This window comes from Camelina sativa, chromosome 19 (assembly GCF_030686135.1).
Source record: "Camelina sativa cultivar CO46 ecotype springtype chromosome 19, ASM3068613v1".
NCBI classification, from domain to species: domain Eukaryota; kingdom Viridiplantae; phylum Streptophyta; class Magnoliopsida; order Brassicales; family Brassicaceae; genus Camelina; species Camelina sativa.
The window spans coordinates 22,702,763-22,726,892 of NC_141898.1; the positions used below are offsets into that span (position 1 = coordinate 22,702,763).

General features: G+C 37.4%; 3 protein-coding genes and 1 pseudogene across 3 annotated transcripts; all 4 read left to right on the forward strand.

Moving 5' to 3' along the window:
* The first annotated feature begins 136 nt into the window (after positions 1 to 136).
* On the forward strand, positions 137 to 1,423 carry LOC147920859 (uncharacterized). The gene has a single exon (XM_087501262.1). It carries the CDS (start codon positions 137 to 139, stop codon positions 1,421 to 1,423), a length of 1,287 nt encoding a protein of 428 aa, XP_087357388.1.
* Positions 1,424 to 2,234: 811 nt separating this feature from the next.
* LOC147920860 (uncharacterized) lies at positions 2,235 to 6,429 on the forward strand (annotated as a pseudogene).
* A 3,324-nt stretch (positions 6,430 to 9,753) lies between these two features.
* Positions 9,754 to 18,855, forward strand: LOC104768127 (transportin-1-like). The gene is made up of 34 exons (XM_087501263.1): positions 9,754 to 10,024; positions 10,085 to 10,235; positions 10,306 to 10,931; positions 12,269 to 12,399; positions 12,499 to 12,558; positions 12,671 to 12,790; positions 12,867 to 12,980; positions 13,077 to 13,175; positions 13,259 to 13,381; positions 13,740 to 13,814; positions 13,926 to 14,000; positions 14,289 to 14,399; positions 14,494 to 14,577; positions 14,749 to 14,856; positions 14,997 to 15,098; positions 15,239 to 15,301; positions 15,393 to 15,467; positions 15,554 to 15,625; positions 15,716 to 15,843; positions 15,935 to 15,986; positions 16,072 to 16,140; positions 16,315 to 16,425; positions 16,518 to 16,601; positions 16,712 to 16,819; positions 16,962 to 17,063; positions 17,227 to 17,288; positions 17,371 to 17,448; positions 17,545 to 17,616; positions 17,686 to 17,810; positions 17,898 to 17,949; positions 18,033 to 18,101; positions 18,207 to 18,266; positions 18,390 to 18,494; positions 18,612 to 18,855. Coding segments are annotated over exons 1-27 (3,177 nt in total). The 3' UTR covers positions 17,372 to 17,448; positions 17,545 to 17,616; positions 17,686 to 17,810; positions 17,898 to 17,949; positions 18,033 to 18,101; positions 18,207 to 18,266; positions 18,390 to 18,494; positions 18,612 to 18,855.
* LOC147920861 (transportin-1-like) lies at positions 17,536 to 18,635 on the forward strand. The gene is made up of 8 exons (XM_087501264.1): positions 17,536 to 17,616; positions 17,686 to 17,810; positions 17,898 to 17,949; positions 18,033 to 18,101; positions 18,207 to 18,266; positions 18,313 to 18,327; positions 18,390 to 18,494; positions 18,612 to 18,635. Exons 1-8 carry the CDS (start codon positions 17,536 to 17,538, stop codon positions 18,633 to 18,635), a joined length of 531 nt encoding a protein of 176 aa, XP_087357390.1.
* Positions 18,856 to 24,130: the final 5,275 nt, after the last annotated feature.

The window sequence follows — 24,130 nt, forward strand, 5'->3', positions numbered from 1 at the left end:
TGGGCTTGAACTCATTATATTACCTCACCATCAATTGGAGTCAAACCAAAGACCTAATAAACGATTTATGAGTTGAATCAGGAAATTTTTTAATCGGAAAACAATAACAAAAGGCTAAAAATTTATCTAAGAAAAAATGGCTGCAACAGATACGGCGATGGTTGATATCGGGGAGAAGGGTCCTTCTCTCGGAGATCCACCGGATACTGGCGGATTGTTGGTAAGTAAAGTCAAGGGAAGTGTTGAGGGTGGTAGGCTATCGCCGGAGGCGGTGTTGGATGATGACTTTGTGGATGCACGGGTGAGTTTGGCGTTCCCAAATGGGGATGAGGGGGAGCCAGTTGTTACGATAGGGAGGGAGGTTTTGAAGGCCATGAATGACTTATGGAAGCAGTGCATGATTGTTAAGGTCCTAGGACGTCATGTCTGGATCCCTGTGCTAAACAGACGGCTACGAGAGATGTGGAAACCTCGAGGGGAGTTGCATGTGTTGGATCTGCCGCAGCAGTTTTTTATGATCCGTTTTGAGATCGAGGAGGAATACTTGGCCGCTTGGACGGGAGGACCATGGAAGGCCTTTGGAAGTTATCTCATGGTGCAGGCATGGTCTCCAGAATATGATCCTCTGAAGGACGAGATCACTACCACACCCGTGTGGATTCGGCTGTCTAATCTACCGTTCAATTTTTATCACCGGAGGATCTTAATGGGGATTACTCGAGGGTTAGGGAAACCTATCCGAGTTGATGGAACTACGCTTAACTTTGAGAGAGCAAGGTTTGCAAGGGTGTGTGTGGAGGTGGATCTCAGTAAGCCTTTGAAAGGATCAGTGTTGGTCAATGGCGAGAGGTACTTTGTATCTTACGAAGGCCTGAGTAATATTTGTTCTGGTTGTGGTATTTATGGACACTTGCTGCATTCTTGTCCCCGCTGTGTGATGGTAGTAGAGACGGGTGGTTTGCCGGTCGTGACGGAGGTTGCAGCGGTGAGTGAGGCTCAGCTGTCACCGGAGGGTTTTACTGAAGTACGCCGTAATGGCCGGAGACTGAGTCAGTCGCCAAGGAAGGGAGGGGTCGTGACAGGAGGGTTGGTGAGGGATCTCGGGCGCCATCTTCGGGAGATTTCCTCGAAAGATACTGGGAATATTACAGTATCCAATAGATTTGGAAGGTTGGGAGATGCGGAGATTTCCCGTAATGAGGGGACAGAGAAGATTGGATCCGGAGTGAATAAGGAAAATGAGATCGGTTTGATATTTGGGAAGAGTGCCACGCAAGCTATGGAGGAACGGGAGAATTTGAATTTTAATAGAGATAAAGGGTTGGTGCAAAATGGGCCTTTTGTCGCCAAAGCCCAGAAGAAGAAGGGGGATTCTATTGGGCCTAAAGGTATGCAAACCCGATCTAGTAGACCTGGACGTTGATTGGTGTATGGGCCTGCCTTTGGCGAGCAATCTTTGACGACGAATGGGAAGCGGTTGAGAGTCGAGTTGGGATGTGTTGGTCGGCCTGGTGGTGCTTTTGTGCCGGAAGGCAGCGAACGTGTAGCGAGTCGCAAACCTGCGGTGGATCATGACAGGAATCCGTCGGTTCTTCGGTTGGTGATGAGACCATGGACAGCTCAACCAAAGAACATGGACATGAGGAGCAGCTTGAACTAGAGGAAGCATTGGAGGAGCAGCTTGAACCAGAGGAAGCATTGGAGGAGCAGCTTGAACCAGAGGAAGCATCGGAGGAAGCGTTGTTCGTTCCGGCGGGTCATCTAACAAGGTCAAAATCTAAGAGGTTCAACCAAGCCATCAATGGTCTACTTAGGGAGCTGGACAAGAAGCAAGAAGACATGGTTCAAACCACTCTGATGAAGATCACAGCTGAAGGAGCTAGGTAAATGGTTAATTGTTGCTTATGCACTCTTTTTCCCTTGTCAAGTTTTGTCCCATTGGGTTTTCTTGACAAGGTTTTTAATGAGGCCTAAGTAGCACTTCCAAGTCCCTTTTACCAGCCAATTTCGTGGTCCAAGACCCATCTCTATGTCTTGGCCCAATTTCTATCTTTTGTGTTCAAACTTTGCATTTAATACTTTTGTAATTTCCTAGACATTGTGCATGAGCTTGAATGAGTCTGGACTTGTGCATGTCCTTGCATGAGCTTGACCTTGTGCATGCTCTTGTATGTTTTTCCCCTCTCTCCTCTTCTCCTTCGTCCCCCTTCTTCTATTTAAACACCATGTAGTTTTCATTTGTTACTCATCAAACATTTCCATCAAAAACCTTCTTTCTACTTGTTTGATCAGAGAAGTGTGTAGTATCTTCTCAACTTGTTTACTTCTTAGTGTGTCATATCTAAGTTGTAATCAAGCCTGTAGTCTAAGAGATCTCCATCTCTCTTAGAAGTACACTTCGTTCTCCTCTTCAATCCGCTGCAATTCCACCTCTTAACCTTCTTCGCCAATCATCTCTCTATTCCGTTGCATCTTCCACCCATTCATCATCATCATTCCATCCATTCCTATTCAATACCTTGCAAAGTGTGTTCTTAGGAGTAGATCTTCATCCAGGAGTCCATCATGTGGTATCAGAGCCACTTTGCTACCAGGTTCTGAAATTCCAATCGTCACTTTCTATTTTTCCAGATTTTTCGTTTATCTTGCAAGAATTTTATAAAATGTTTTGTTTGTTCAAAAATTATGAAATCAATTGCATTTGGATCAGCTTTGAGTCTCGTATTTTTGAAAATTGATTTCAGAATTTTTGGATTCGTTTACATATTTTTCCAGATCTGTTTTTATTTTCGTGTTTTTAAAACTATTTACTTGTTGGATCTTTGATTTGTTTTCAGGTACAATGGAAGAAGAAGTGTCATCCACCTCTAGCCTGGAAAGGAGAATCACGAAATCAATCACAGCTGCTATGGCAACTATGCTCGACGAAAAGCTTGGTGCTCTACATCAAAGGCAACACCAAGATCTTAAACCCAAGCCACCTGGCGACACATCTAGATCAATCCAGAGCAGCCAACAGAAAATCTCTCACACTCCCAAATCTAAATCTCTAAATTATTATAAATTTCCACTTGCTCATAAATTCTATAAATTTTCAGGAAAAGGAGACTACCTTGAGTGGGAGAAAAACATGGATGATTGGTTCTACTACAAGGACATTCCAAGAAATGATAGATTAGCTTTTGCACTTACCCAACTCACAGGAGACGCTTACAAATGGTGGTTGCAAGAAGTTGATGACCGTTGGTATTACAAGGAGCCAAATATCACATTGTGGAGAGATCTTAAGAAGCTTCTAAGGAATAAGTATGCTCCACAAGCGCTACACTGTGCTCCCCAAGCCAATGGCACAATCAAAGAAGTTCCTGAAAAGAAACCAGTCAAAGTCTTGGAACAAAAGAAAACCCCAACATCTATGGAGGCTAAGTCAAAACTTCAACCAAAAAAGGTCTTTTTGAGGCATTAACCGAGTACATTAAAATCGAGAAGACGAAGGCTAAGTCAAAATTTCAACCAAAAAAGGTCCCTGAACAGATTGTCGTTCATGAGAAAAGTCTAAAATCATCACTTGACTCAAGTGGAGAACCAAAACAATGTAAGTCTTCTACACTTTCAAAATCCAAGGAAGTAACTGTTCAAGGTTTAGAAAATTCCAATTCTTGTATGATGCACTTGTCTTTTCCCAAAAGTCTTGAGATAGGTACAAATTCTAATGGAGGACAATGGAAGCAAGCAAAACAAGAAAAAAAGAATAAGGAGTTTGAAAGAAAGGATCAGTCCGGACCCAAGGAGGAACAACTTAGAGACGGACCCAAGGAGAAACAGCTTGGAGAAGAAGCCAAGGAGAGACAGTTCATTGCTCAGGATGATATTGTTATACCATTTGGACCTATGACTCCATCTCAAGCTAAGTGTGATATTTCTTCTAACCAATCTGATTTTGTGCTTGAAAAACTAACCCATTTGGAAACGGAGCAACCGAGTAGAATTAATTCCTTTTTACAGGTTCAGGAAGAAGAATCACTAGAAACAAAACAAATGAGTTTGCCATTGATTAGTGATTTGGAGCAGATCAACATTGTGCCAAACCCAGTCCCTATACCATATCTTTGTGACTACCCAAGAAAGCACTGTAAGGAAATTGATTTGGTAAGGACAGATCCTAATTATTTTGTGTTGATTTCTGCTCAAAATGAAAAACGTTTTGGTTTAGAAAATGTGAAAGAATTTTGTGTTTCAAAATCTGTTTTTGACAAAATGATTCCAACTTCTGAAACATTTTCCCTTGAAAAGTTCTTTAAGCCACAAGGTTTGTTGTTTAAAGAGTTTCTTGAATTTAACTCTTCTTTGAGAGTTTCTATGTGTAGCATTGCAATGGAACCGGTTAAAACTAAAACTGAGCATGTAATGGTTAAACCTTTTTCTAAAATGAGATATTTGCTTGAAAAAGAGTTTTGTGAGTTTAAACTGTTCATTGAGCTTTACAAACCAACTGTGAAAGATCATGTTTTTGATTTCTCTATTTCAAGTATGATGCACTTGCTCTTTCCCATGATTGCTATGAAAGGAACATGTTATATGGAGAATCATAAGTACTTTGGAGAAGAAACATGTTCTGTTCAAATCAAGGAGAAACCACCAGATATATGCCAACAAATGATTTATCATTTTGGAGTTAGAAGCTGGAAGCATCTGAGGAAAACAACTTCATTCGCTCAAGGATGCTCCATTCTAAAACTCCATCTTGATAACAACTACATGAATATCTGTTTGATCTTTTTCATTGTGCCTAAACTGTTTCCTTTTGATGTAGGAGATCTTGCGAAGCATGGAAAAGTAGTCAAAGCTTTCTCAGCGCTCAAAGATGAACCACCCGATGCCGTACTTGTGCTCATATCCAACAATCATAAGATAAGTATTTTTATTCTCAAGGATACTTTTATCCAAGCTCACACAAATATGATTTGCTTGTCTTTGTCAAAAGAACCATATACAGATTTCAGAGTGGTTAAGAAGCGCATACGCAAAATTGAAAAGAAAGTGGGAGACGAATGATTTAAGCCACCTGATATGGATCAAGATGAGCACCAACATGTCAGCAGCTTCAAACTGATCCAAGAAGAACTCCCAGATCCACTTCCATTAACCATGATTAGCATCTATAATACCCAAGGCCTTATCCAGCTAAGTAATTCCTTAACCCAATTTGTTTTTCATGATTCTAGAGCTTTGATTATTAGTTTTTTTTTACATTCAGAAAAACATGGGAAAATGTTAGGTTTATTCAAAGAAAATTCTGAACATGACAAGGATAATGATTTTTACCAAGATGAGATATGTTTTCATGTTTATAGTGAATCCATGACTAGAATGATGCACTTGATCTTTGACAAAGATATTGACTACTTTGCAGGTACAAAAAAGGAGCCCCCAGATTTAGAAGTTCTTTCGTCCAAAGTCTTTGCGAGAACCGGAATTGGAGATATTTTGATGCATAATCATAAATCCAACGGTTGTTTTAGGATGATCTTTGAGGTTGGAGAACAACTAATGGTACACTTGAGGAGTAAACAATTTCCAGCTGAAAAGGAGTCAAAACTAATGCTAAAGATTGATGGACCGTTCAAAGTGCTCAAAAGGATCAACAACAATGCTTACCAACTTGACCTCCAAGGTAAGTACAAAGTGAATGGCAGTTTCAATGTTTCTGATCTTCTTCCTTATTTTGTAGATAATTCGGATTTGAGGTAAAATCCTTTTCAAGTGGGAGAGGATGATGAGACCATGGACAGCTCAACCAAAGAAAATGGACATGAGGAACAGCTTGAACCAGAGGAAGAATTGGAGGAACAGCTTGAATCAGAGAAAGCATCGGAGGAAGCGTTGTTCGTTCTGGCAGGTCCTCTAACAAGGTCAAAATCTAAGAGGTTCAACTAAGCCATCAATGGTCTACTTAGGGAGCTGGACAAGAAGCAAGAATACATGGTTCAAACCACTCTGATGAAGATCACAGATGAAGGAGCTAGGTAAAGGGTTAAGTGTTGCTTATGCACTATTTTTCCCTTGTCCCATTGGGTTTTCTTGACAAGGTTTTTAATGAGGCCTAAGTAACACTTCCAAGTCCCCTTTACCAGCCAATTTCGTGGTCCAAGGCCCATCTCTATGCCAACACCCATCTCTATGCCTTGGCCCAATTTCTATCTTTTGTGTTCAAACTTTGCATTTAATACTTTTGTAATTTCCTAGACATTGTGCGTGCGCTTGCATGAGTATGGACTTGTGCATGTCCTTGCATGAGCTTGACCTTGTGCATGCTCTTGCATTTTTTCCCCTCTCTCCTCTTCTCCTTCGTCCCCCTTCTTCTATTTAAACACCATGTAGTTCTCATTTGTTACTCATCAAACATTTCAATCAAAAACCTTCTTTCTACTTGTTTGATCAGAGAAGTGTGTAGTATCTTCTCAACTTGTTTACTTCTTAGTGTGTCATATCTAAATTGTAATCAAGCCTGTAGTCTAAGAAATCTCCAGCTCTCTTAGAAGTACACTTCGTTCTCCCCTTCAATCCGCTGCAATACCACCTCTTAACCTTCTCCGCCGATCATCTCTCCATTCCGTTGCATCTTCCACCCATTCATCATCATCATTCCGTCCATTCGTCTTCAATACCTTGCAAAGTGTGTTCTTGGGAGTAGATCCTCATCCAGGAGTCTATCAGTTGAGGGTTGAAACGGATGCTGGGCAGGGTTCGGAGAGCACAGCGGAGGTTTCATTGGGTTGTGGAAGAGAGGATCACTCCGCTTAGCAAGGTTCCCCGGTGGTTCCGGTTTTTGTTTATGAAGATCTTATGAATTGTCTTCTTCTGATATGCCGGGGGGCGAGTAAACATAACTTCCGTCGATCGATTCGGTATCTGCTGAAGAAGTTTGACACAAATTTGCTGGCTTTGTTTGAGACTCATGCGGGAGGTGAGGCTGCGAGTCGTATTTGCAGAGGGTAAGGGTTCGAGAACACATTTACAGTAGACGCGGTTGGGCAGAGTGGGGGGGCTCTGGTTGTTGTGGAGATCGAGACTTGGATCTGTTGGTATAGTTCAGTCTTCAGATCAATTCATTCAAGCGCGGGTGGTCACCGGCGTGGACATCCTTCATGTCATAGTGGTATATGCTGCACCCACGGTTAGTCGGAGAAGTGGTCTGTGGCGTCAACTTCATGACACCTTATCTGGGGTTGATGGACCAGTTATCGTTGGTGGGGATTTTAATACGATAATCCGGTTAGATGAACGGACGGGTGGTAATGGGAAACTTTCAGATGATTCACTCGCATTTGGGGATTGGATTAATGAGGAGTCTTTGATAGACTTGGCAAAGAGGGAAGGTGCAACAAACGTTTGTGGCAAAGCGACTGGACCGAGTCTTATGTTGTGCACAGGCTAGGTTAAAGTGGCAGGAAGCCATGGTGTCACATTTACCATTTTTTGCATCTGATCATGCCCCACTTTATGTTCAGTTATCTCCAGTAGTGAGCCAGAATCCACATCGTAGGCCATTCAGATTTGAGGCGGCTTGGCTAAGTCATGAGGGTTTTAAGGAGTTATTAGACGCTTCTTGGAGACGTGATCTGACGACTCCTGAAGCCTTGGAGGCACTTAAAGTACCCTTGAAGAAGTGGAACAAAGAAGTATTTGGTGATGTTCACAAACAAAAGGAGGCTTTATTGAAAGAGATCAAATCAGTTCAGGATGTGTTGGATAATGTGCAGACTGATGCTTTGCTACAGAGAGAAGCAGATCTGATTCAGCAATTAGACAAGGTTCTTGAACAGGAGGAGGTCCTCTGGTTCTAGAAGTCGCGGGAGAAGTGGATTGTGCTAGGGGATCGCAATACTAACTATTTTCACACCTCTACTATTATCAGGAGACGCAGGAACCGGATCAAAGCCTTGAGGAATGATGCAGGGGTTTGGGTGACAGATAGGGGTGAGTTTGGAAAATCTAGCTGTGGCCTATTACAAGAATTTATATTCGTTGGAGGATGTGACTCAGTTGGTTCCTCGGTTACCGAGTGAGGGGTTCCAAAGATTATCATGGGAGGACAAAGTATGTCTTAGTAAACCGATAGTGGGCAGTGAAGTAGAGGCTGCTATGCGGGGTATGGGATCTTATAAGGCTCCGGGGCTAGATGGTTATCAGCCCGTGTTCTATCAGCACAATTGGGATGTGGTTGGTGAGTCTGCAATTAAGTTTGTGCTTCAGTTCTTTGAAACTGGTGAGTTCCCCCCAGGCCTGAATGATGCTTTGGTAGTGTTAATTCCAAAAGTGGAGAAGCCATAACGGATAACGCAGTTCCGTCCTATCAGCCTTTGTAATGTCATCTTCAAAACCATTACAAAGGTTATGGTTATGCGTCTGAAACTGGTAATTTCTAAGTTGATAGGACCAGCTCAGTCGAGTTTTATTCCTGGGAGGCTCAGTCTTGATAACATTGTTATAGTGCAAGAGGCCGTTCATTCTATGAGACGTAAGAAGGGTCGAAAGGGTTGGATGCTGTTGAAATTGGATCTTGGAAAAGCATATGACATAGTACACTAGGACTTTTTGGAGGATACATTGAGTGCTGCGGGTTTGTCTGATGTCTGGACTCGGTGGATCATGACGTGTGTAAGGGATCCGACAATGAATATCTTGTGGAACGGGGAACAGACATAAGGTTTTCAACCTCAGAGGGGACTGAGACAGGGTGACCCATTGTCACCATATCTATTTGTCATGTGTTTGGAGAGGCTGTGCCAGATGATAGAGAGAGCTATTGTTGGTAAGGAGTGGAAACCAATCCATTTGTCACAAAGGGGACCTCCACTCTCACATATTTGTTTTGCTGATGATTTAATTCTGTTTGCTGAAGCTTTAGTTTCTCAGATAAGAGTCATCAGGAGAATCTTGGAACAGTTCTGTACCGCGTCTGGTCAGCGAGTTAGTTTGGAAAAGTCTAAAATATATTTTTCAAAGAATGTGTCAAGGGAGCTGCAACAGTTGATCTCAATTGAAAGTGCTATTAAATCTACAAAGGACTTAGGGAAATAAATATTTGGGCATGCCTATTTTACAGAAGAGGGTGAACAGATCAACGTTTGGTGAAATACTGGAGCAAGTATCTAATAAACTTGCAGGATGGAAAGAGCGGTGCCTGAGTTTTGCGGGTCGCCTGACACTCACGAAGGCGGTATTGGCAGCTATACCCATTCATACTATGAGTGTGATATCCCTGCCTAAGGGCTTGCTTGATGATCTCGAGAAAGTATCAAGATCGTTTCTCTGGGGCAGTACCATGGAACAAAGAAAACAACATCTAATTTCTTGGGACAGAGTGTGTAAGCCGAGAAGGGAAGGGGATTTGGGCATCAAGCGTGTTCATGACATGAATAAAGCATTACTAGCAAAAGTGGGATGGCGTTTACTACATGACAGCGTTAGTTTATGGGCTAGAGTGTTAAGATGCAAGTATAAGGTTGGAGATACTCATACTTTGAACTGGTTAATATCAAAGGGTACATGGTCCTCCACATGGCGTAGTGTAGCGACTGGTATAAGGGAGGTGATTTTACCTGGCCAGAGTTGGGTTCTGGGGGATGGGAGAGCGGTTCGGTTTTGGAAGGATAGGTGGTTGACAGACAAGTCTATTCTAGATTTGATGCAGGGGTAGTACCAGAAAACCGTCTTGATGATCTTGCTCGAGACTTATAGACAGATGATATGGATTGGGGTCTTGATCATATTTCACCATGGATCACTGAGGATATTCGTTTGAGGTTAAGCGCTGTGGTGATAGATAATTTCACGGGAGCTCAAGACCGTTTGTCGTGGGGGGGAAACTCAGAATGGACAGTTTACAGTCAGGCCTGCCTATGCTATGTTGACTCGGACAGACATGGAAGGGCCAAATATGGAGACTTTCTGGTCCTGTATTTGGAAGGTCAGGGTATCAGAACGAGTAAGGATCTTCTTGTGGCTAGTGGGGAACCAGGCAATCATGTCTAATTCTGAACGATATCGACGACATCTATGTGATTCTTCACTATGCTAGGTTTGCAAGAGCGGAGCAGAGACTACCCTCCATATATTGCGGGACTGCCCGACAATATTTGGGGTATGGGAACGCCTTGTACCAGTAAGGAAGCAGCAGCGTTTCTTCTCAAACTCGCTATTGGAATGGCTGCATACAAATCTGCAGGAGGGTGGGGCAGGACGTGATGGCCACTGGCCTACCCTGTTTAGCATAGCTGTTTGGTGGGGATGAAAGTGAAGGTGCATCAATGTTTTCGGTGGACCTGGCAAATGTCGAGACCGAGTTCAGTTTGTGAGAGATTTGGCTTCTGAGACAATTATATCTTTTCAGGGGCAAAAGAGTGGAGGCGGGAAACCTCCTCGTGTGGAACGTTTGATTGTTTGGTCAGCTCCGCGGGTCGGATGGATGAAGATGAACACAGACGGAGCGTCTCGGGGTACACAAGGATTGGCAGCTGCTGGAGGGGCTTTGCGAGATGGATCAGGAGGTTTTATAGTGGGATTTACTTTGCATATTGGGATTTGCTCTGCTACCATGGCTGAATTATGGGGGGTATACTATGGACTGGTGGTGGCATGGGAGAGAAGAGTGGAACAGTTAGAGTTTGAAGTTGATTCAGAAACTGTGGTGGGTTTTCTAAAGACAGGGATTAGCGAGGAAAATTCGCTGTCTTTCCTGGTGCGGTTGTGCCATGGCTTTATCTCAAGGGACTGGATTGTCCGGTTTGTTCATGTGCATCGGGAAGCTAATCGTCTGGCGGACGGGTTAGCGAACTATGCTTTTACTTTGCCACTCGGTTTTCATTCTTTCGAGTCGTGTCCACTTTATGTTGAGTCTTTTACATCGGAGGATGCTCGTGGTGTTGGTACCATGAGGCGTATTTGTATTTGATTTTGTCTTTTAAATAAATAATGGGAGGTTTTCTCCCTATGTTTCACCAAAAAAAAATAACAAAAGGCTAATCATAAAACCCACAACAGAGAATTAAACACCTCCTCAATCCCAAAACAAATTGCAATCCAACCGGTATTTATTATTCCCTCCAGTTTTTTTTTTACTTGTTATTTAAGGTTTTTTTCACACAAATTAAGAAAACTATTGAATTTTCTGTTTTGCCTTTTATTAATATATTTTGTATTTTTTTTTATTGTTCAAAACCTTAAAAGAGTGGGGATAAAAATAGAATATTCACCAAACATCTGCATTGAAAATTTAAAACGACAACTATTATGAAACAAAAATTAAGTCCTAGAACGACAGCTAAATTAAAACGGAGGGAGTATAATACTGACTACTGACAAGAAAAGTTGAACTTTTGATAAAATAATACTTAATGGGTTGCTTCCTCAAAGCCCTAGATCTTTGTTTCAAAAGAGTTTCTTTTGCTTCAGATTTACAACAGCTAATCAAAGCACTAAATTTGGAGTCTTCCTCAAAAGAGCTCTACGGGATTCAACATGATATCTTTCTTCTCTCCCTCGATTTCGATATTTGTTCATCTGTTTTTGTTAAAAGAGAGAACAATTTGTAAGTAAATGCCTTAGCTAAATCGGCTTTAATATCTCTACCTAATGTACCAGCATATTAATCAATGAAAACCGGTTTGGTTTGACAAAAGAAAAAAAAAATGGGTTCCTTCATTAAGATCTTTTACTTATATGAGTTTTAAAAAAAATAATTTGACTGAATATAAAAAATGCATCATCCAAAGAAATAAAGTTTAGTCAACACATAAAAAGTTTTGCTTTCCAAGTATATTTTTTTACTAAATAAACACTAATTTTTGGAAAATACCCTCTAACCCATTAACAATTACAAGCATATCCTTTTAGTTTATTTTACGAAAATATATATTTAATAAACTAAACCCTAATTACATTTTTAGATTTCTTTTTCTCTATATCAGTCGCCGCTGCCTTTCTCTCTATCTCTATCTCCGCTGCATTTCTATCTCTCCCTCCGTCACTTATTTTTGATTTTTGTCTTCCTAGTAACATCAAGTAAGTTTATTTTTCTTTTCTTATTTATTTGTTTATATCGATTTATAAAATTTCATACGAGTTCGTTTACATAAATGTGTTTTCACAAATATTGTATGTTATTTGTTAGATTTATCTTTTCAGTTTATAAATGTTAAAAGATTGTTAGATTAACATTAATTGACAATCTTATATTTATTAGTCATGTTTTGTGTCTTTTCAGTGGCTTCTCCGAAACTCATGGAATACAAGTCGCAATGGATAAGAGAGCAAAAAGAAATGATTCTTAATCTATGCCGTCGTCGTCAGCTACAAGTAGAGGACTTTAAGGAGTTATTGCCTCATCTAATTCCAGTATAATGATACTTCTCCTTTTCTTCTAAGTATATATTTTTGGCACTTAATCTTTTTGTTGTTAGTCTGACACTATAATTTCATTTCGATTTGTATTAGAGGTTTCTCTCGGTCATGACTTATAAAGATAACGATGTGTCACTTTTGGAAAATGACGAGGTTTCTTTTCCGCGCAAATTATATGTTTAATGACGTTGTGTATTAATGAGACTATTAAGTTAAACGATTCAAATATATATAAAATAAATAATTCTTTAATGACTTATTCTAGGTACATGATGATGACTCGTCTAACGTACGGAGTCTAAGAAAAGGCGGTGCAAAAACATTTCACATGCTATCTCATGTATTTGGGAATATTATGGTTCAAACACTCACGCCAATTATAGTGGTAAATATTATTTCTCTCGGTGGTATCTTGAACTGAAAACAATTGGTTTGGTTAGTCCTGTTCTTCCAAACTGCAGACGAAATTATCAAGATCTGATGATGAGAGATGGAAAGAAAGGGAAGCTATTGTTTTTGCTCTTGGAATCATTGCTGAAGGCTGCGTTCCTTATTTTTACCCGCACTTGCCTGAGGCAAGTTCGATTATGATTTTAACTCTCATCACATATATCCGAGTTTTCTCCTTTAATTAAAGTTCATTGATATGCTAGTGCCTTGTTGATCTGCAGCTTGTGGCCATCCTCCTTCCTCTTTTGGATGATAAATTCCCTCTCATTCGACGCATATCGTGTTGGACACTTTCTCAATATGGCATGTATCTTCTTAAGGTATGATTTTAACAATATCTTCATGCTTAAGTACTGTTTCAAACAATCTTTAGATGATTTGCTACTTTTTTTTTTTCTTGTAGGGAAGTGATCGTAAGAGTTATGAACAGTTTAAGAAAGTTCTTGCCGGTATTCTTCGCAAACTCTTGGATAATAACAAGCGGGTCGAGAAGGCCGCCTGTTCAGCTTTCACAACTCTTGTAAAGGTAACTCGGTTCCCAATGTTTTTTTTTAAAATAAAGTTGAGCTTGCATTGAACCTCCATTAGTCCATAACTACAGTTACTTGTTTATCAAATATTCTCCCGTATGGAGTGAGACTTCAACTCCACACGTTTCCTCCTTGCATGACATACCAAATGGTAGAGGGGAAAAGTATTATTATTATAACCAACCTTATCCTTGTTTAATTAAGAAACTTTGACCGTTAAAAAAAGGAAAAGAAAAAAACTTTGACCATTGGGCCGAACATTAAAATTCCATTATGATTTAAAAGCATGTTTAATCTTGATCATGTGATTGTGGTTGAGAACTTGAGAAAAGTGATTTTTCTATGAACCTGTAGGATGCTGGTGTAGACTTGGTGAAATACCTGGAGGTAATGCTAGAACATATTATATGCGCTTTTGGAACGTCTAAGGTAAATAAATCCTCTTGAACTTCACTGCTTTGCCCGACTAAATCTTTGTGGTAGCTATATATTATCAGTTTCCAAACAACTGTTTCTTTATGGTTACCTAACATACTACAGAAGGAGAACATCAGAATTGTTTATGATGCAATTAGAACACTGCCAATGGTTGTTCGAGAAGAGCTGATAAATAAGGTAAAATGGTTTGGTTTTTGTAAGGTTGATATGTTCTTGTCAATTGAGTAACTCCTACCGTTCCTAGATCGAACATCGATTTTATATGTTTTATAAAAAATGATTTTAGTTTTTCTATGCACATTTTATTAATAAATATTAATTTCTTTAACTTTGAAAGAAATATTAATCGAAATATCTGAATTAGTAGTTCATACTTATTAGAAGTTGTTTAAGTGAATGAAAAAGATGCAAAAACAGCTCTTTCATAATTTTGTTTTTCTCATGTATTTTCTACCTACTATGCAGCCTGGTAATCTTGAGATTATGATTTCCTCACTGGTTGCAAAATGGGAACAACTTTCAAAGTCAGATAAAGATCTATGTCCAATGTCAGAATGCTTTATATCAATTTCTCAGGTAATGGACGAGTTCATGATCTTGCCCGGAAATTATAATAATTTGCAACAGGGAGTACTCTTTATTTATAACATATTGTGTTTCTATTTCAAAGGCTTTAGGTACCAGATTCATTCCATTTTCTCAGGCAGTTTTCAAGAGATGCATACGAATCATGGAAAAGCAAAGACTAGCTAAGGTGTTATTGTTATTATTATTATGATTGTTAAAGTATCTGGCTGATGTTCCATGTAGAATTCTGAGATTCCATCCTTCATTTGAGAATCAATTTTTTTTTTTTTTTTTTCCAAACTCTACCGCACAGTTTTTTTTTTATCCCTTGATAAAAACTTGTTTCTCTTGTTTGTAGGTTGGTCTTGCTGCTGCTGGGGTTCAGTATGATAAGGAGATTATCGTTTGGTCTCATGATTTTCTTTATGACCTTGCTGAAGGGCTTGGGAGTGGGATAGGGTCACTGGTACTCCATTTTCTTGATGTCGTGCTCACATTGTTTTGTACTCATATATAAACCACACTTGTTGGATAACTCAATATTTATGGTCAATGTTGGTTAATTTTTATAACCAGATATAAATTTTCCTCACTGCTCTTATACAGGTTGAACAAAGTAATTTAAGAGTTATGCTTCTTGGCTATTGCTTGGATAATGCTTCTGATGTCAGAGAAAGAGCTTTTGCCCTTATGGGAGTTCTTGCAAGAGTAAGGATACAAAGTAGTTTATATATATTTTCATTTAACATAACTTAAGGGAAGTTATGTGAGATTATATTTCATAATTTTGACTCTCTTTTGCTAGATATATTAGTGTGTGTCATAATGCTTTTTGCGATCCCTGATAGGTATACCCGGTCTATATACAATCCAACCTACAGGAGTTCCTCGAAATCGCAAGCAAGCAACTGGTTGGTACTTGTATCCAAATTTTACTGCTACTATACTTATTAATTAGTTTCTTCTATTGTATTGAAATTGTATATATGTTTTGATGAATAGAGTGCAAACGTTATTAGAGAAAACGTTAATGTCGCGACTAATGCTTGTTGGGCCATTGGAGAATTAGCTGTCAAGGTAATACCAAATACTATTTATGCTAATTATGCTTGAAGTTTCTGGTTAGAAACAATCTTGTGAACTACAGGAACTCAATCTTTCAGGTTTGTCACGAAGTCTCACCATTCGTGACCAATGTTGTCTCTTCCCTAAGCTTGATTCTTCAACATGGAGAGGTGATTATAGCTACCAACTTATATACTTATTCTCTTGGCAATGTCTATGTTTATAAGCTGCAGTATCTGACGAGTATGGCTAATTGTAAGGTGTGGGACAATAAGGCACTAATTGAGAACAGTGCAATTACCCTTGGGAGACTAGCATGGGTTTGTCCAGAACTCGTCGCACCTCAAATGAAGTATTACTTTGAGCCATGGTGCATGTCATTTTCAATGTTAGTGAGCCTTTTTGCGTTGGATTTAAAGTGTTCGGAGTCCTTAGGTTTGCTCCATAGAAATATTTTATTTATCATACTATCTTTTCAGGATCGATGATGTCATTAAAAAAGAAGAAACATTTAGAGGCTTATGTGCAGTGGTATTTTTCTCTCTACTCTTTGATTTTATGCTTGTAAAATATGTAAATCAAGTTTGAGATTTACAAGTGTACTGCAATAATTCAGGTTATAATGAATCCATTAGGAGTTGGCAGCTCACTTTTTTTCATATGTCAAGCCATTATGAGTTGGCACGTAAGTGAATAGAAAACTAAGGGAATACTTGAGAAGTATATTGTATATATATATATTTTTAAATTTTACGTACGTACTATTGGTTATATATATTTTTTTTTTTTTTTTGTTTTTTGTTAAAAGGCACGGTTATATAAATTTTGCTACCCTATTTAACATGCATCCCTTACGCAGCCTTGTTATCTAGAGAATCTGATGTCCCCACTCATTTCAAAGTTGCAACAACTTTCAATATCGGACAAAGATATATTCCCATTGCTAAAATGCTTCGGATCCATTGCTCAGGTTTCGACAAGTTCACCTTGACGGAATATTTAGACTGTTTTTGTAGCATGAACTCTTTATGTCTAACATATTAATGTGTTTCAATGTTTCAGGCTTTAGGTGTCCGATTCGCTCCATTTGCTCAGCATCTTTTCCAGAGATGCATGGATATCATTCAAATCCAACAGCTGGCCAAGGTTTCTCAGTCACAGGCTTGATTTATAATCATTAAATTCAATATTTCATCATAACTGCCGCAATATTGTTGTTTTTTCGTGTGATCAAAACTTGCTTCTCTTGTTTGTAGGTTGGTTTTGCTCTTGCTGGGGCTCAGTATGATAAAGAGTTTATCATTCATTCACTTGATTTTCTTTATGATCTTGCTGGAGGGCTTAAGAGTGAAATAGAGTCTCTGGTATTCACTTTTTTTTCTTTCTTTTGTACTCATAAGTCCTCACTTAGTGGATAACTCATTTAGTTGCTCTGGTCATATTTGTTAGTACTGATCAGTTAATTTTTACTAACCGATATATATTTGCTTCATGACTCTTATGCAGGTTTCACAAAGTAATTTAAGAGATATGCTTATCAAGTATTGCATGGATGAAGCTGCTGATGTCAGGGAAAAAGCTTTTGCCCTAATGGGCGCTCTTGCAAGAGTAATTAAGTTGCAAAATACATAGACGTTTATACATATTTTCATTTAAAGTAAACAACAAGGGATATATGTTATGTGAGATTATATGTTATAATTTTTTTACTCTCCTTTGCTAGAGATATTAGATTAGTGTAGTAAAGCTTTTCTCCACCATGTACTGACAGGTATTCCCGGTCTATCTACAACCCGCCTGCGTGAGTTCCTCGAAATCGCAAGCCAGCAACTGGTTGGTATCCAAGTTGTACTGCTACAATACCGGCTTATATCTTCAACTATTTTATTTAAATGTATCTATTTTTTCTGTACAGATCAGGGAAAACGTTAATAGAGGAAACCTTTATGTCACGACTAATGCTTGTTGGGCCATTGGAGAATTAGCTGTCAAGGTAATATTTAAATACTGTTTCTGTTATGGAAGCTAAAGTTTCTGGTTATTAAGAGCAGACTCGCGACTGATCACTGATGTAAAGTCAATGTTTCAGGTTCGTGAAGAAGTGTCACCAATCGTGGAGAACGTTGTCTCTTCCCTTGGCTGGATTCTTCGACTTGGAGAGGTAACTCTACACAGTTATAAATTTAAGACTATCTTGGCCATGTCTAAATTTTATTTTCTTGTGAAACAGGGTGTCAATAAGGCACTGGCTGAGATCAGTGCAATTACACTTGGGAGACTAGCATGGATTCGTCCAGACCTAGTCGCACCGCGCATGGAGCACTTCGTGGAGCCATGGTGCAAGAAATTGTCAAAGTTAGTGAACCTTCGTTTTTAAGGGAAATGTTCACACTCCTATATTTTGCTCCATAGAACAATTTTTATCGTACTTTTATTTTTCAGGTTATATGATGGCACTAAGAAAGAAGATGCATTTAAAGGGTTATGTGCTGCGGTATCTTCCTCTCTACTCTTTTGGTTTGTGTTTAAAACATGTAAAACATGTTTGATTTTTACAAGTGGTCTGCACAAATTCAGGTTAAACTGAATCCATCAGGAGTTGCTAACTCAGGTCATTTCATATGTGAAGCCATTGCGAGTTGGCACGTAAGTTAACAGAAAACTAACCATGATGACCCTTCGAGTTAATTTCAAATGTTTGGAATAATTGGTTGATGATACATAAGTGACAAACTGTTTTTTTTATTACAGGAAATAAAGAGTGAGGACTTACAGAAAGAAGTTTCCCAAGTGTTGAACGTCTTTAAGAATGTAAGACATGATGAGTATTTTGAAGTTTAGTGTTTATAAATTTCAGGCACTTGCTCATGATGTACATTAGAAGTAATTTGATGTCAAATGACTAATGTCTTTGATTTAATCTTTTGGGTTCAGATGTTGGGAAGAAGTTCATGGGAGAAATACATCTGTTCTCTGGATCCTCTTGTAAAGGAAAGGCTTGCGAGATATGAAGTGCAACATTTGATTGAATATACACTGGTTAGTTATAGATATATGCTCTAGCTTATTATGTTCATTGCAAACAATAAATAGATATATTGACAGAGTTTGAGCAAAAAAATTGAAACTAGGCTTTTTCTTGTGATGATGGTGAAGGATGATGATAGAGATGATGAATGAACAGATGGATGCAAGGTGTTTCAATTACCCTTATGTAGTTGTAGCATAAAGGATGTCAAACCATAATGAGTGTGATGTAAGCAATCAGGATGTGAATACTTATCTAAGTCAAGCCAAGTATGATGAATGATTTTTACTAACAACCTAATGATGATTATGAATTGTAGAATGTAAAGCTACTAAGACAGGATATTAAATGCAAAGTAAACAATAAAGCAAAGCAGTAATGAATCTAAACAGGAACAAAAACTACACTAATGCAATGCAGTAAATGCAACAAGATTGAATGCAATGAACAAGAATCAAACAAGAAATGAAACAGGAAATGAAACAGAACATAAACAAGAACTCTGGGATGAGCTCGAGCAAGCACTCGATCGGATGTGCAATCGAGTGGGTGGTCGAGTTGACAAGCGAATGAACAGAAACAGAGCAAATAAAGAAACAGAGCAAATAGCAAGCAGTTAACAATACTCAACAGGGAAATCAATAAACAAAGAAAGGTCCTAAGGATGGATTCATGGGATGGACTCAAGCTATGGTTATCTAAGTTGGTCAACAAACCTCAATAAACAATGAGCTACTCTAGACAATGATCTTCTAATACATGTTAATCCATTCTCATGACAATAACAATCAAGCCAAGATACTTCTTAGACCTAGTTCTCACTAGCTATTACATATCAAAACAGGCCTTAAACAACCAGATCATCTATGTCAAAAATCATAGTAAACATCTAATCTCTTAGCATGCTTCATGATAATCTCTAGTATTAGCCTTATCTAACAACTTAGACATTGGTGTGATGCTAAGAAGCTTAAGATCTAACCTTACCCACTCAGTATAAGAATAGCATAGAGTGCATCTAACCCAGAAGAGATATTAAGCAATCAATCTTGACCAATCTAAACACCTATAACCCTTATCCATCCTAATCCATCCTCAAGATCCTAAACCACTACTCACAATCACAAAACATGATGAACAAAGTCATAAACCCAGAAATCAATGAAACTTGCATTATTAGAAAGATGAGATGAAGATCTACAATATTGAAGAAGAAATCAAACTCAAATTCTTAATGCTTAGAAAGTTATGGAACCAACAAGTATCAAAGATTTCTTAAAAATATGCAAAAGTGGCTAGAGAATCTAAAATAATAGAAAAGCAAAAGTAGATAATACCCAAAAGGGGTAAATACTAGGTTTTTAGATTTTATCTAAAAGTGGCTCCCTTTGTGGCTGCAGGGTACAAGCCTTTATATAGGAGAGAGGGGGAAGCCCTAAAAGTAGCTAGAAGACAAAATGGAGGGTCGTCGGTCAACTCGACCAGGTGCTCGGTCGAGTGCTTGGTCGAGTGGCCTCTTCTTCTGCTGCTTCCAGCCGGTCGAGTCCTTCTCCGCACACGGTCGAGTGTCTGGTCGAGTTGGCGGTCGAGTGGACTTCCGAACTTGGTTTCTTCTGCTCTAACTCCTTGATCTTCTTCACTTTGATAGCTCAAATCCTTCTCAACATCCTTCCATGCTCCTTAGGATCCAAATTCACCTGTTTATGCAAGGAACTATGCAAATGCAATGCAATTCTACTCTAATGCATAAACAGTCCTAAAGCTACTCAATAATGGCTAAATGTGCTAATAAATCATGCAAAAGATGTGAATATACTAAGGTAAAACATGGTGAAATATATGAACATCAAAAATTAAGTGTTTTAAGTTGCATTTTAATTTTATATCCAAAATGTGATTTGTTGGATTTGGATATTTTATTTGTACACAAACAAAATTGGGTCCTACACCTATTTCTATAATTGTGGATAGTAAATGTGTTAGTTTACCTATTATGTTTGAAAAATGTACTAAAATCCAATTTATATATAATAGTTTCAAAAAAGGTCAAAGTCTTGATATACTTTTTTTTTGGTATCAGTGATTCGTCGTACTCGCATATAAGAAAATATATTTAATAATTTTATTGACTGAGTAACGAATTAAAATTTAAAAACTATATTCATTTTTTTGTTCAAATGTATATTTTTATATTATAAAACAATTATATATAAAATATTTATAACAAAGAATGACTTAAATGTAATGAGTCATATGATATAATGAGTTATGAAAACGGTTGGATAAAAGTAAATGTTAAGATTATATGACAAAATGATTTAAATAAGTTCTGACACAAATAAATGTTTGTAAATTTTATTTTTTAAATTTTTTATTAATTCATCTACATATATTTGGAATTGCATTTGACATAAATTCAATGTATTATTCACATTTTTTATAATCAACTTAATCCATAAAATAATCTTATATAAAATATTTTGGTGTTCAAAAGATATTACATAATCATAATTATATTAAATTTTTAATAATAAAATATTATACACCACCTACTTATAATTATCATTAAAATAATACTTAAACAAACTTAAATAGAAAACCAAAATCTTTCCGGCACTCTATTATGAAATATTTAATAAAAACAAATACTTAACAACAATAAGATATATATGTGCTTTTCACTATAATAACATCATCTAAAAAAACAATTTACAATTTACATCTAATAAAAATATGAAATATTACACATATATATATAATTATTCTAATATAACATTTCGCTTTAAAAAATAATTTACAAAAATTATGTTTTATATTGACATTGAAGCCGTGCAGTAGGAAAACATTATTAAAATTATAGCATATGAAACATAATAACTAGAATTACTATTATCACAATTTATAAATTAATACAACATATCAAAATTTCATAAAAGTTTACAAATTTTGTATTATATAAACTGCATGGATCATGATCTAGTAGGAGATAAAAGAGAAGTACAATGAAAGAATAAAGTTTGAATAATATAAACTGCATGGATTCCTGATCTAGTAGGATATAAAAGAGAAGCACAAGAAAGAATAAAGGTTTATATTACATAATTTCAGGATTTTTAATCGAGATTTTTTTTTTTTTTTTTTTTTTTTTTTTTTTTTTTTTGTAATTTTAGAGTTTTTTTACCATCCATTGCATCGTTATGTAAGAAAAACCATGTCAATTTCTAACAAGCCAAAACACATAATGTTGGTTAACGATATATGTTTTGCGAAACTAAAATATTGTGTATAATTATCGGATCTTTAGGGAAAAACGGTCAAAATCTGCTCTAAATATTTTTCAAACTCTTTTTCATATCACAACTTTGACACCTGCAAATTACAGCCTAAATTATATTTTATTTTAATTTCCTGCCTAAACTGTATGATTTCTGCAATTTCAACATCCGTTCAAACGTTGTTAAGTGCAAGCTTAATGGTTCCTGAGTCAGCATTGACGTGGCACTTCGGCTTGACAAAACAACTTCGTTTTATCTTTTTGGCATGTGTTGTGCAAAGAAACAAAACATCTTTGATATATGGTATTTTTATCGCTTCTGAGTCTTTGTTTTCTATCTTATTTTCTATCTTTTATTGAGTCAAAGCGTGTTTTTGGAGTCTTCTGGTTCTTTATCGAGTCTTTATAGGTTTTAGAACACTTTGGAAGAAAATAGAGGAAAATAAGCCATTCTAGGTACAAACAAACATATGAGATGGGTGTTGGTTCACATGGAAACACACCAGTCTAAGAAACCCATCTGGCTAAACAACAAAGTCTAAACCGGTAAGTTTCACGTGGAAACCCGCGTGGCTAAGCAACAAAGTCTAAACCGACAAATTTCATGTTAAAACCTGCCAACCTGAGAAATCCGTCTGACTGAGAAAATGTCCTAACTAGGCTGTTACCATTTTACATTATTTTGAGAACTATATAAATACTTTTTATTTGTTGGGAGAAAAACCCAAAGTTTTATTCTACGTTTTTTTTCCGCAACTTGAGTTGTTTTTTTAAACCACTCTTTTGGGATTCTAGAGATTCATTCTGTTTGAAAATTTGGAGAAGATTTCTAAATCCTTTCTTATTATTTATGCTATTTCATCATGTTTTCTTCTTCTATGATTTCATTTAATTTTGCTATGTGTGAGTAGTTCTCCAATTGTGGTTTAGGGTTCCAATTAGGAGATTCAATGAATTGATGTTTTAATTGTTGTTGGAGTTCTTAATCCTTAAGTTCTTTTATTCACATAATCTTAATGCTAAAATAGGACTGATCACCTTGTTTTAGACTCTAGGTTTTTCTATGCATCAAAAATGTTCGATAGAAAGTCTGAATGAGTGTGAATTGAGCAATGTATTTCTAGCCTGCAAAAGTTGATGTTAGGACGCATTGTGAACTTAATGAACTTAATTGTAATGCAAATTTGGCTGGGAGGTTGCAAATGAAAGTTTAGCAAACTAATAGTCAAATTTAGTTTCTAAAGAGGGTTAGTCTATTATACTGTTCATGTTCTAGAACGGTTCTTAATTATTGAATTCTATATTTTATTTTCTCATTAGTCATTGATCTCTGAAATACCCTATGGTCCAATGTTTTAATCCCATAAGTTTAATCGTTTTATTTCTTGCATTTTTATTTACAATTTCTGAAACCAAACTAAATATCTTTCATTTGCTTTAGCTATTTACGACTCTCGCAAATGATTAGTGTACAATTGGTCTTTGTGGATTTGACTCTGTATATATTGTCTTACGGTTAAGTGCATCGGGTAACTACTAGAGCAATCAGTCGTCGTTTTACAATTGGGGATTAAAATCGATTTGGGGGAAGAAATTGAAATTAGGGTTTGTCTTCTTCTTGTTCGCAAGAAAGAGAGTGCGTCTCGAGAAACATAGATCTATGGGTTTAGGCCTGGGCATAAAAACCATACTCGAATACCCAACCCGGAACCCGACCCGAAAACCGGGTTCGGGTTGGGTACGGGTTTGCCTATAAAATCTTATTGGGTTCTATTTTCCAATACCCGTAGGTTCGGGTTAGGGTCGGGTAATGCCCGATACCCATTTAGGTACCCATCAAACCCGAACATATAAACATATTTATAATATTTAGCATTAATATAATGTAATTATCTAAAATTATGATTCATTTAGTTTTATACCTAAATATCAAAAATAATTATAATATCAAAAATACTTTGTCATATAAGTCAAAATTTAGCTAAATTTATTTAAATTTAAATAATTTAAAAGATTTTTTTCGGGTACTCGGTAGTTCGGGTACTAATCAGGTTCTAAAATTTGTAACCCGAACCGACCTGAACCCGATAGTACCCAAACCGAACCGAACCCATACATCTAAAAACACCCAATGGATTCTATTTTTGTAAATCCGTTTACACGAACCTGAATGGGTAATACCCGAACCCAAACGGATTACCCAAATGCCCAGTCCTGTGTGGGTTGTACTCAAAGGGAGCGATTTAGTTTTAGTTTAGATTGTGTTGGGTTTGTGTTTTGTGGATTTTAAGAGTGAAAGGAGTGAATTTTAAGAGTGTAGGGTTCGTGTAGGCGCCTCGAAACAAAATAGAAGAAATCAAGAACGTAGTGTTT